This window comes from Brassica oleracea, chromosome C9 (assembly GCF_000695525.1).
Source record: "Brassica oleracea var. oleracea cultivar TO1000 chromosome C9, BOL, whole genome shotgun sequence".
In the NCBI taxonomy this organism is placed as follows: domain Eukaryota; kingdom Viridiplantae; phylum Streptophyta; class Magnoliopsida; order Brassicales; family Brassicaceae; genus Brassica; species Brassica oleracea.
The window spans coordinates 9060034-9073363 of NC_027756.1; the positions used below are offsets into that span (position 1 = coordinate 9060034).

The following is a 13330-nucleotide window of genomic DNA, read 5'->3' on the forward strand; positions in this document are numbered from 1 at the left end:
TAGCACCATTCAAGCTTATCATCCTGCTCATATTTTCCATCTTTCACACAAGCAAATAACAGCCCAAAGTTATCAAAACCAAAGCTCTAAAACCAGAAGCTCTGACACCACTTTGTTGGGGAAAATCACACGGCGCAGCGGAAATACTAATGGTCGTGTTCCCCTGACCTTGTGTGAACCTGTGAGGAAAATACTTCGACGATGGGAAGATATCAAAGTTGCGATAACTAAATGAGACACACAATTTTTACGTGAAAACCCTCCTCGATGTGAGAAGGAAAAACCACGGGACCGTAGTCCACTCAAAAATCCACTATATAAATGGTATGAGTACAACCACGTTCTCCCTGTTCAACAGTCTGAACAGAATAGAGACACTAGCTTCAAAGAGCTATCTCCAACACAAACAACAACAACAAGAGAGCAACACAAAGCTTCAAAACCGGCAGCAACCAAACGACCCCAGCTCACAAAGATTACGGCTTCCAGAAACTAATCCAACTTTACAAATCCAAGATAAACAAGTCGAAAATACCTCTACCAAATTTCAGCTCAATCAGAGAAGATTTTACCGTTGGATTTACCAAACACCCAAGACAGCCTTGCTGAAGAGCTGTGACGACCAGCTTCACTAAAACCCAGACAACAGAAGATCCAACCGTTGAAATCCAAATCCCTTCGGTGAACCTTTAACCCACTGACTGAAGAAGCTTCCCACAAAATATCAGCCCGATCAAGTTCCGTTTGACCCTTCAAATCTGTCTTGACAAACTGAGAAGAAAACTGTTTTCTTCTCTCTTTTTCTCTCTTTTCTCTCTTTCTCTCTCAACTCTATTCTTGTGAGTCTGATCTTGTCTGCCCGTGTTGTGTCTGCAACTACTCTCCAAATTAGGTTAGGAGACTTACATTATGGGTCATTAACTCCGAAGGCCCAATATTAATCTCATGTGTTAATACCATTGCCCAACACAAAGTTTGGTTGTCAAAGCAAACCCAATGGGTTACCTCCATCTAGGATGAACCCAACACCATATACGACCTTGACCTTGAACTCTCTCTTACTCTCAATATCTTGTTTCTAGTTTTTAGTTATTGTAAGTCGTTGTAACTATTGTATCCAATCATTCTCTATTACTATAGTTCATCTTTGTCAATCAGAATCTGATTACAATCGTTGTGTTTTGAGGATATCGTTGTCCATAATTGTGTCTTTAACTCTTTATTTCACATGGCCTTTCGTTGTAAATTTGTAATAATAGTCACGTTTAACTTTTGTGCCTTATGTTCATGTGTAAACTCTATCTTTAATGTTTTATCCTTTTAAAGCCTGCTCCGGTCCATTTCAACCTTGATTATTTGGGTATATTGCTATGCTAGTATAGTTGAGATGATAAGAGTTTCAAATTAAACCGTCTTTTGTTTATCAATAGGGCATGTGGATACTTCAACTATTGTGCATCAAAACTGAAGTGAAACCCGTTTGCTAAAAGAAATGGTTTATATTCGCATATTTAGCAAATAAGATGTTTCACGACCAAGCCAGCTCTCAATCGGCTCAGATTAAGTTCCAAATAAGACTTGTGACGCAGGACAAGCGGTTCTCCGTTCATCATCAGTCATCATGACACGACCAAGCCCGCTCTATAAAATCAACTCGTGTCAATCATCCCTTTCTTTTTAGGTTTGAAACTCTACAAAACATCTTCGATTAAAAGCACTGATATATTTTATTTCGTCACGTTAACATGTTATTCGTCGCTTATAATCTATTCAAGTCAAATTCTTGTGATGCTCTTTATTTCTTCCACACAAGCAATTTTGGTCGCGTAATGTTTTAGATTAGTCCGAGTGATCATTTGACCGTGATCGCCCCAGAAGAAAAACTCAATTTGTATTTTTTAGCTTTTAAATATAAAATTATTATTCTCAAATAGTGAAAAGAACAAAGAAAATTAAAACTCATCAACCCAGCCATCTTATCTAACTATAAACTTAGAGCAACCCCACCCGTTAAAACTTCAAAGACAAATATACTCTTATTTTAAAGGTGTTTTATTAAGAAATTAAAATTTAAGTTTTATAAAAATAAAACTTATTTATATTTATAGCTTAACAAGTGTCTAGAGAAATTGTAATACTCCCTCTATTCTCAAAACAAGGATTTTATAGAATATTCACGCATATTAAAAAATAATTATTTTTTTACAATTAATTTATTATTTATTTTACTATACATTTTCCAATAAATATCAAACCAATAATATTCAATCAATTCAAATATTTTCAATTAATATTTTTTAAAAGTATACAACTTTTCAACATTAACTACTAAAAGTACCTTAAAATTTTAGAAAATCTATCATTTTGGAACAAAAAATAAATCTAGAAACTCCTACTTTCAGGAACAGAGGGAATAAGCCTGGGCATAATATCCGTAACCCAAAATCCGAACCGAACCCAAACCGAAAAACCCGATCCGTACCCGGTCCGAAATGTAAAAAATATCTGAATGGGTCTTGTAAGGTGGTACAAAACATATCCGAACCAGAAGTGTTATTAACCGAACCCGAATGGGTAACCCGAAAAAACCGAAAAATCTGAAAAGATATCCGAAGAAGCCGATCTAAATGTCCAAAATAATATACAATATAATTATATGAAACATGAATATATACTTCAAATATTCGATTTCATATTTATTTTGATATGTTATCTAACAATAAGTATTTAAAAATTAAATAACTACCTTAAATACTTAAAACTATATAAATAAATATATATTTCTTATGTTTTACTTTTAAATTTTAGATTTTATTTCGGTTATATCCGAACCGATCCGATATAACCCGAATCCGAATGATATATGATTACTTTATGGGTTCTATGATGTGATACAAAACCGACCCGAACCCGGTGTGTTATATCCGAACCCGATCCGTACTTACAAATTTACTAGAATGAGACCTAGAAGGTGTTATAAAAGGGAACCGAAATCCAAAAAACCGATCCGAACGCCAACGGGTACCCTAACGTCCATGCCTAATAGGGAGTATTGATTTTAAAGTTTCAAAAATGAGAATATCTGTTTAAGGACAACTTCAATCCAATCAGACTGCTTAATGGCATGGGAAAATGTGTTTTCTCCATCCAACATAACACCATAAATAACTGCATTATAGAGGGATTTTTTTAGCTACACTGTTGGAAAATGTGTTTTATCCCTCCAACTCCAACTTACAATGTCTTGTTTTGAAGCACCTTTTGGATTCTTATTTTCAATTTCCTCAACACGTCCTCTCATCTTGGAGATAACAAACAAAAGAATTAAAACTGCTAATGGATTATTCCATTTTATACTTTTCTGTTCACTATAGTGCATCAATATGTTGAACGAAGGTGTGTTTCTTCCACCTTTGTACTGCATTACATAAAAGAAATGGGGCAATATTTTCGAATAACATTTTTTAAGTTTTTGTCATAAATATAGTCTTCAAAAACAAAAATGACCAAAATAACCTTTTTTTTTTTAATTTTTTAATTTTTAATTGAAACTCTATCCGCAAAACCCCACCCCTTAACTCTAAACCTTAAATTTAGATTAGTTAATCCTAGGTAAAAATACATTTTCACCATTTAATAAAATTTATTTTGGACATTTTCTTTATTAAATGCTATTTTTGTGACAAAAACTTAAAAATATATCTTAGAAAATTTCTCAAAGAAAAAAAAAAGTGCAAAAGTTTCAATTATTATAATATTTTATTAAAAACAGTAAATTTAGAATTAAAATAAATGAGAAGGAAAAGGATGTAAATAGATGAACTGTCATTCCATCTTTCTGGATTTTAGCTGCTCCCGTCAATGGCGATCTGCTGAATCTCACCACGCTCGAGAAGAATAGCAAATCTAAGAGTTCCTCATTTTGCTCCTTCTTCCCCTGTTTTGCTTGACGTCGAGAGAGAGAGAGAGAGAGAGGAGGGGAATGTCAACATTGGAGTCGATTCTCTTCTCTCTCAGCAGAGCCTTCTGCACCCCTTTCGCTGTCTTCCTTCAGATCCAGGTCAGCCTTTAGAGTCCCTTCTTGTTAAAGAGAGCTTCTTTTCTTTTGATGAATCAAAAACATAATAAATTTCCTCATTTTTATCAAGATTTGTTGTTCTTAAGTGTTTTCTTTATATGATGCCTCCTCTCAGGGGTGTGTGATATGCTTACTCCTTGCTCTAGGCTGGTTAATGGCTGCATATGTCAGGTTTCTCTTTCTTTCTGTCTCTTAAAATTACAACCCTGCGTCTGTTTTTTAACTCTGATGTGTGTGTTTTTTTACCTTTAAGGAACCGAGAGATTAGGAGAATTAAGAACAGCATGAAAGCTGGAAACAGTTTAGCCTTCCTCAGTCAAGATATCAATGAACTTGAGCACTCTAGGCAGGTTCAACTTCCCAGAGTTTCCGTTGTCATGCCTCTCAAAGGTTTTGGAGAACACAATTTTCACAACTGGAGAAGTCAGGTTTGTTTGTCCCTCCTGTTGTGTCTCTTTGTTATTGGCAGTGTCTTGCTTCCAACTTTATTGGTAATCTTTACTTGTCTAGATTACCTCTCTCTATGGTGGACCGTTGGAATTCCTGTTTGTTTTAGAAAGTACTCAAGACCCTGCATACCATGCTGTTTCCCGTCTATTATCTACGTATCAGGTGCATACACGTTTCAACATATCTTTCTGTAGGAGCACTGTCCACACAAACCTTCTTTTTTTGTCTATGTACTGACTTCAATACTTTTCCTCATTATTATGCGCAGGATCATGTTGAAGCTAAGGTTGTTGTTGCTGGTTTATCAACCACTTGCAGCCAGAAAATTCATAATCAGTTGGTATGTTTGAGGCAAGACTTAAATCTTTTTGCTGATTGGCTTTCATTAGTTGCACTGGTGTTTTTTTTTCTCTCTCAATATTTTGATGTCAACTGTTTTGGCCTAAACTGTAAGCACAACCATGAAAAGCTTAACTATCTTCCAATATATATTTTTCATTTATGTTCTTCATTCATTGGCTTTTGCTGACTCTTTTTTTTTTTTTTTATAAAATTGGTTTCTGCTTGGTGAAGATTGGAGTTGAGAAAATGCACAAAGATACCAAATATGTGTTGTTTTTGGACGATGATGTTAGACTGCATCCTGGAACAATTGGAGCTCTTACGTCTGAGATGGAGAAAAATCCAGAGGTGGTACCCAAAACTATATAGTTCATGAACTGATTAGCTTAACGATAATTATGTTTGCTTATGTTGAAATTATTTAACACCTAGGTGACGTGTTGCAGATATTTATTCAAACTGGCTATCCTCTAGACTTGCCGTCTGGAACTCTTGGCAGTTATTGCATCTATGAGTACCACATGGTACATTGACATCTGTCTCCCTTCTTTACTCTTCCTTCAGTTCTGTTTTTTATTTTTTCTGTAGCTAATATTGGCATTTACTCTTTACAGCCTTGCTCAATGGGATTTGCAACTGGCGGGAGGACATTCTTTTTGTGGGGAGGGTGCATGATGGTATGTAAAATAGCATCGTAGATGATGTTTCTAATTGTATTTTCTATGCTACATCTAATTTAAATGTTTATTTGCAACTGTTTTGTAGATGCATGCTGATGATTTCAGACAAGATCGGTATGGTGTCGTCTCTGGCTTACGTGATGGTGGTTATTCAGATGATATGACACTTGCCTCTCTAGCAGGTAACATTTTCTTCTGAATTTCCCTCTTTTTTTTTTGTCTAGATATGCCTATTGTATGTGTAGTTGATAGTTTCTTCTTGTTTCCACACCTGTTTTTTTTTTGTAACTCAAGGTGCTCACAAGAGGCTCATTACATCTCCTCCTGTCGCTGTTTTCCCTCATCCTCTTGCAAGCGATCTAAGTTTTGGACGGTACATACTCATATTTGACTTGTTTGAACCCCACATAAAGTAACAAATTTTTAGATGTTTAACCATTTTTTTTCCTCTTATCTTATAGGTACTGGAACTACTTGAGAAAGCAAACCTTTGTGCTAGAATCTTACATATCCAAAGCTAACTGGATAATGAACAAGCTTTTGTTTGCCGTCCACTGTTATCTATCATGGGGTTTTGTTGCACCATATATTATGGCTGTCATCCACATAACATCAGCATTAAGAATCTACATCAAGGGTTATCATCAACTTGAAGACACGACCTTTGCTTCTGGTGGTGAGCATACTTTTCCTCTTATTTAGGTGGGTTATGTGTTCGAGATAAGAGAACCTGATCCTAGTGCCACGATGATTGCAGCATTAAACAAGTAGGATTGTTTGGTTTTTCTTGTGCTACATACTGATCTGGAAAGATGAGGTTTCTGTGCAGGTATGTCACTTGTTATACTGTTGGCAATCTGCACGTTCATCGAACTTCTATCAATGTGGAATTTGACAAGGCGGGAAGTGACGCTATGCAATCTGTTATCCCCGGAGGCTCCCCGTCTCTCTCTTGCACCTTACAACTGGGGACTTGTACGTGCTTTTCAACCACCCTTTTATTGATTAGATGATATAAAGCCTGAGTAATGATGATAAGATAAGAGAGAGAGAGAGAGAGGTAAAAGAAGGTTTCTCAGGTTTGATTTATGGGGGAAATAAATTTTGTATGCAGATATTCATAGCAATGCTGGTGGACAACTTCCTATACCCGATCTCAGCCTTCCGTTCACACTTTTCTCAGTCGATAAACTGGTCTGGAATTAGATACCACCTGAGAAATGGAAAGGTTTTCAAGGTATAATAATCAAGTGTATCTTTCAAGTAAAGGTCACCTTGACAAGTGTGTTTGAGATTTATTTCTTGCGATGTGATGTGATAACAGATAGAGAGAAGGAATGATATGGTACCAGCGAAGACTGACTTAGGAGGGAAACACTTGTATGGTAAGAAGGGAGCTCCACAGAAAGCTTCCTTCTTAAGCTCATTAGGAAGAAACTTGGCTCACTGGCGACAACCAAAGAAGTTTGACGTTTAAAAAAGTTCTCGGGTCTTTGTTTGGATTACAGTAGAAGAAGCAAAGCTCAAAGCTTGGGTGAATTGGTGATTCTTTGAAATGTTTAGTGATTCTTTTTACAGGGGAAGAGGGGGAGATTTGATTTTTTTCTTCTTTGGGTACAAATTGTTTATTGGTGAAGAAGAAGGGTACAAATTCTTATTTATTGATTTCTTTGTGTTTGTTTTAGTTTATGGGTTTTTACTTGTTAAGCCGTTTGGGAAGAAATATTTGATCATCCATCTTATTCATCATCACCTCAGACTTCTGTAATTTTTTATTCTCCCATTGTTCATCTGTTTAGTTTTGTTACTTCTGTTCAGTCTATGACTTCATTTAAGTTGAATTTAGAGCAGCCCCACTGCTTTTTCTTTATTGCAGAAAAGCTCAACGCAGGCGAACATCCGTTTGAGCAATGCTATGTAACATATGTTATCAGTGTAGTGGTCTTCCATGCGGAATGTGTTATGTTTTTTCTTTCCAAAAACCAAACACTGAACTCTAAATTCAAACTAGTTCAAGTTAAAGAGGTATTCAAGCGTACGTTATATAAACCCCATGTAGTCATTTACAAACATTATGTTCTTCACTTCCCAACGGTTAAGAGGAAACTTCCTTGAATAAACAAACAGAAAAAAAAACTGCTGCTAATTAAATCGTGACAAGCAGCCTCTGTATAAAAAAGTTCAAAACCTTCTCTAAGACAATTCATACGTAAGTTCTTTGGTCACTTGGAAACCCCATTCATTGATCTCCTTATAGAACCTGTTATGGTCTGAAAACGTTGTTGGTCAGGCCCATTGAATCCCCTACTTCTTCGGCTTCCGCTTGCGCCTGCACGAGTGCATGAGATTAGAACGACAATGATGCAAATTCCATGACTGAGATAATATTCAGTTTAGAAGGGACTAAACGTACCTGTAGCCGGTGTATTAGATACATCAAGAAGAGGTGAACAAAGATCTACAGTTTCATAAATGATGTTTTATTAGAGGTTCCATAGATGTTATTTGGGGGTGAGGATGAAGATATAGCAAGGCAAGTGATATTTGAAGAGGTAAGCGAGAGAGAGAGAGTCTCACAAGGTAAAAAAGCAAGAGAATCCGAGCTATCGGGTACCGCCAAAGGAACCTCGTGGCCCTTACAGCTCCTGAGTCTAACAGCTTCACTGCGTTTTGCAACTGAAGACACAAGGAGAACAAAGTGAACATAAGGTTAAAGGTTATATAAAAACAAATGACGATAAGCAGTGTTTCTAAATATGCTCCCAAGTCTCTCTACCTGTGTCCTCGCTGTAGCCATGTGTTGGTGATACAATGGAAGAGGCCTGAAATTATTATTATTTTTTTTGTAAGCATCGAAGAATAAACTCAATATAAATATCTATTATCACCCGTATTAGAAAAGACGTACTCAAGTGTCTTGATCTCAGAATCTTCTTCCCAAGTTGTTGATGGACGTCGAGGAACTCTGCTTTTTTCTACCTCTACCTGAATCAACCAAGTACAAGCTTAGAATCTTTATTTTTAAGTAGCGTGCGAATGTCATGAACTGTAGATAGATTTGACATCGAACCTGTGCTTCCTGTAGACGTTTAACCTCTTTCTCCAACTGAAACTCTGCTGCAGCCTTCTCACTCGCCATAGTCTCTAGTTGCGTTTGCTTATAGTACTGCATCGAACCCCATGGCCAGATACTATCATACAACTCCCCAATATGACTTTGATCTAAGAATCATTATGTTTCAGAGTTCACATACCAGTAAATCTGTTAGTTCACGGTAGCGTTTTTCCAGCTCTGTATGCTCCTACTAGGTCAGAGGTATTACGATTAAGCTCATGTTAATATAATCATATGCATTAAAGGTACCACTTTACGAGCTGGAGGGAAATAAATCAATTAGTTTTAAGCACTTAATTCTAGCAACCATTAATCCGTTATAACCACAAAAACCATGTTAACAAGTAGAGCAATGGGTCTTTCACACAAAAGATTCAAAAAAATGTTGCCAGGCCAATGAAATAGCCGAGCAACTTGATAGGAATTGAGGGGTAACTAGGAAATTCCATAAGAGGAGAAGAGACAGACTCAGAAACTGTGGATCTCACCTGGCGTGAGTAATGTTCTGCATCCCTCTTCATGGCTGCCATTTCAACCCTCACCTTTTGCATTTCAGCCTACAACAAGCAAATGGATCACATGTAAAATACAGCTACTCTTATAGAACAAACAAAAGATACATCATGTCAATAAAAGATAACATACCTCCATCGAAGAAAGTTTCTCCTCGGCATCTCTTTGACCGTGCCGAGCACGGTCCACTTCGTCTTGCCATGCTTGAATCTGCGTAATAAAAAGTAACTTCTATGGAGTAGACAAAATCTGAACTTTGAAAAGCTAATAAATGTTGTTTTCCAGGGTTCGAATATACTTCTCGCTTTTAGAATTTGAAATCGATACATGACTTATCATAGTAACCACGTAAATACTGTTTGCACATATTTTCTATGGTTTTTACTTCTAACGAATTTTTAAAAGAGTGCTAAGAGCTCACTATTGAAGTTAACATACCATACCTGGATCACTTGATTTGGTTCGTCCGGAGATTTCTTTTGTCCTCTGCGAGCACGAACTTCCATATCTTGCAGCTCTTGATTCAGAGATGTGCATTCGACCTGAGTATCATTTGCCATTTCTTCTAATGAAGTTCAAATATATGATGATAGGGTAACGAATTTCGTTGAGGATAGGTTCATCTACCTCAAGCAAGGCCACCTTCTGTTCAAGTTCTGCCACCTTCGCTGTCCTTTCATCAGCAATTCTCTAATAAACCAGCCATTTTCAAAGTCAGATCAAAGTAGTTCTGGGGTAACAAGACTTCCACATAGATTCTTTTTGCTTTGTTCATGATTATACAGCACATGAAAATACAAAGGGTTCCTAATTTTCCTTGCCGGAGAAATAAGAACACAGTGTACGAAGATGGAGCTAATACTCAGCAACTAACAGCATATTAAGTTAAATGACCTATTTGAAACTGTAAACTAGTGATAGTAGGACTCATTCTAAGGATCCTGACTCACCTGAATTCTAACAAGTGCTGTGGAAGCATCCACAGCCCTGTGCTCTAGCTCCCTCTCCCTTTCCATGGCAGCCTGACTTGGAAAGAGCAATTCACGTAAACAAAAGAAGTGATATCATTTTTCCATTATGAATAGTTTCTGCAACGTTCAGACAACAAACCATTTTTGTGGCATTATGTGCAGAACGCTCCTCTTCGGCTCTCCTTTCAGTAGTTGCAAGCTCCTCCCGCAGTGCCTGGAACAAGAAAAATATTAGTTCAATGGTTGTGAGGACCTTGCGTATATACTATATAGCAAGCAGAAACTATTGGAAGAAATTAATGGAAACAAAAATTCTAGTAGTACCTGCATCATCCTAGTCTCAGCCAATTCTCTGTTTCTCATAATAGACTCCATGTCAGCCTGATAAAAGTGAATGATTTTACTAAAAGCTGGTTGCGAAAAAAAGAAAAAAAAAGGCAGCTGAAGAGAGGAAATAACTAGGACCATTAACAGTCTAGCATGGTATGATATGACTGGAAGCACACAAAAGAAGAAAAATAAAATACGAGGCCTCGAATACCTGAAGAGACGACACTTTTCCTTCGTTCAGAGCAGCCTGGTTTTTCAGGGCATCCATTGCGCTGACAAGTGCTTCTATCTCTGTGTTCTTAGCTGCTAGTGCCTCAACCATGCTTGATTCTACTTTCGTCAGTTCGGTTTTGGAAGCTGATAAATCTTTTTGCAACTGTCTAATGCTAGCTTCATATGATTTGGTAAGCTCTTGCTATTACAGTAGATATGAAGAAATAATTAGGTTGTAGATATTCAAGTATCACTTGTACTTTTTTTTCTTATATGATTGAAAAAGAAACTCAAACTATTGAAATTTACCTCTGCAGTGAGAAGCTCTTCCAACTGTGCATTTTCTGCCTTTATTTCTTGTAGACGGGATGAAAGTCCAGCACAAACCTAAAAGCGAATAAAGACAAATTGGTCATGTCCAACAATTGGCATGGATAAATCCTATCCGACAGATAAAAGAGGGTTTCATCACCAGTTTGATAGAGGAAAGTAGCAAAGGATATGTGAGCTTACCCTTGCTAACCTGGCTTCTTTCGACTGCCCAGTGGAAACTGTAGCTTTTAACAACCCCTGAGCCTATAATTAGTGAAAAGATTGATCAACAGACTTTTAAAAAAGATTATCACACATGCAAATTCAAGTAGCAGACATAGCATGTGCTATTTTTCTTCATTTTCCGGAGGCTAACTAACCTCTTCAAGTTGATCTTGAATCTTCATGGAAGTTGTACCAGCTCTACGATCTTGGTCTATCTCCAGATTGGTTGAGGCGTCAGCAACTTTCTGTTCCTGTTTTTTATCCAAATTGATTGAGGTGCCAACTTTCTCTTTCGCCTCATCACCTGTGGCTTGAATCACATCCCCTTCGCCTACAGGAGAAACGTGTACTGCAGATTCCAGTCTATCGAGGTCTCTTTTTGAAGAATCTTCTACCTCTCCTTGTGTATCTTTCTTGGTAGCATCAACAACCAGGTTCTCACTGGCAACGACTTCAATTTCTTTGTCAGGTAAAGATGGTAACGGTTGCACCAAAGAGTCAGTTGGAACATCTCCATCAGGATTCTTGCTACCTGGAGTTGCCTCAGCAGCAGATTCTGACGGTACCACAGCAGCATCTTCACTTTTTGTGTCTGCTGCTGATTGTGGAAGTGACTGAACACTCTGAACATCTGCCTCAGTCGGTTGAATCTCTCTTCTCTGCAGGGCGGGCCCTGATGAAGAGGCATCTTCAGCGGAAACAGAACTTTTAGATGGAGGCACCTCTGACTGTGACACACCTGGTCCAGACTGATCACCAGAAAGATCACTCTTAGTAGAAGATCCTTCTTTTACAAGTTTCTGCCGAGCCTACAAATACATTCCAGAACAAAGAAGTTATGTACCAAAAGTAAGAGAACGACTTGCAGATAAGAGAAACACGGTAAATATACCTTTCTCCTTGAACTTAATCTCTTCGATTGAGACCCTTTCTTATCAGAAGCTTTAGCCACCCCCCAAACAAAAAGAGAACATAACATAAGAGACAGATAAATAACTAAAACTAAAGATGCGAGCTTTACAAAAATCTGAAATTGATCCTTGTTAAAAAGATTTGGTCACATTAACACGAGGCCAATGCTAATGTTTCTAAATAGTTAAGAAAGAAATTCACTTTGGACTTGGTACACAATTCTCATTGATCACAGATCAACCAAAGATGAGCTTATTGGGTACAATGTGGAATGAAACAGAGTAATCTCGGCATTACCTGACGCCTGCAAATCGGACTGTTCCTCGGAAAGATCTTCAACCACGGACTTTGCCCTTCGATCCACAACCTCGAATAAATCTAACCAAAACAACAACTTTCGATTCAGAAAAATGTTAAGAGTGAAGAAGCCCCCACTACGAAGATTTACCTTCGGCAGCTTTGAGCCAAGACGCCATTGATGATGATCAGAATAGAAAGTAACTCCTCCTCACTAGTCACGGCGGATCGGTACAGGAGCTTCCATACACCAACCGTCTCGGTTCAGATTTGGGTATCAACAGCTGCTTACGAGAATCACAAATGCTTCTTTGGAGGTTCAACCAGAATTAGCATATGAGCGAAGAAGAAGAACTCAGATCGTTGATCGTGTGGTGTCACGACCACCTGGTTTACAGTGGTCTACCTGATCGTGTCCGTTCAAATGGGATTATGACATTTCTCCTAAACTTCTTTGAATTGTGTGTTATTGGACTAATTTTGGTGGGCTCTTTTTTACATAAGTGGGCTCTTAATGACTTTGAAGAAAGTTAATGATTTTATTTAGGAAAAATTCCATAAAAATACCCCCAACTAAATTTTGTTAAATTTTTTAACGCCCAACCTTTTTCGCTATCTATTTTAATGTCTCAAGTAATTATTTTACACATTTTAATTTTTAATACACAAAATTTAAAACGATACTCATTTTAATACCCAATTCGTGTTAAATTTAATCAAAAAATTAATAAATTTCAAATAAAATTTTGAAAAAAATCTCTAAAATACCAAAATATTTTCATAATTCTAATCTTATTTTAAGTCTTGGAAATAAAAGTAACTAAATTGTGGTAATCTTAAATTGTGCAATAATTTTTTTAAGTTTTATATCAAATTTGTTTTTTTTGGGGGG

General features: G+C 37.1%; 2 protein-coding genes across 2 annotated transcripts; one reads left to right on the top strand and one right to left on the bottom strand.

The window, feature by feature from the left end:
• Positions 1 to 3975: 3975 nt before the first annotated feature.
• Positions 3976 to 7413, top strand: LOC106318466 (the record flags this gene model as incomplete). The annotated part of the gene is given in 14 exon segments (XM_013756459.1): positions 3976 to 4060; positions 4194 to 4249; positions 4332 to 4506; positions 4589 to 4690; positions 4797 to 4868; positions 5102 to 5218; positions 5317 to 5394; positions 5485 to 5547; positions 5636 to 5732; positions 5845 to 5923; positions 6012 to 6226; positions 6380 to 6525; positions 6665 to 6787; positions 6875 to 7413. Coding segments are annotated over 14 exon segments (1554 nt in total). The 3' UTR covers positions 7028 to 7413.
• A 159-nt stretch (positions 7414 to 7572) lies between these two features.
• Positions 7573 to 12828, bottom strand: LOC106318467 (golgin candidate 1). The gene is made up of 21 exons (XM_013756460.1): positions 12590 to 12828; positions 12439 to 12519; positions 12122 to 12171; positions 11385 to 12038; positions 11206 to 11268; positions 11002 to 11079; positions 10691 to 10894; positions 10474 to 10530; positions 10289 to 10363; positions 10129 to 10200; positions 9806 to 9868; positions 9622 to 9720; positions 9311 to 9388; positions 9154 to 9222; positions 8805 to 8852; positions 8621 to 8716; positions 8459 to 8535; positions 8327 to 8372; positions 8128 to 8226; positions 7964 to 8008; positions 7573 to 7879 (listed from the first exon to the last, which is right to left on the bottom strand). Exons 1-21 carry the CDS (start codon positions 12615 to 12617, stop codon positions 7814 to 7816), a joined length of 2148 nt encoding a protein of 715 aa, XP_013611914.1. The 5' UTR covers positions 12618 to 12828; the 3' UTR covers positions 7573 to 7813.
• Positions 12829 to 13330: the final 502 nt, after the last annotated feature.

Excerpts from the sequence above, each read along its gene's own strand:
- LOC106318467 (XM_013756460.1), bottom strand. The coding sequence starts at position 12,617 with ATGGCGTCTTGGCTCAAAGCTGCCGAAG. Across the intron at positions 10,895-11,001 it reads AAGAGCTTCTCACTGCAGAG|CAAGAGCTTACCAAATCATA; the intron begins GTAAATTTCAAT and ends CTACTGTAATAG. Across the intron at positions 8,373-8,458 it reads TCTGAGATCAAGACACTTGA|GCCTCTTCCATTGTATCACC; the intron begins GTACGTCTTTTC and ends TAATAATTTCAG.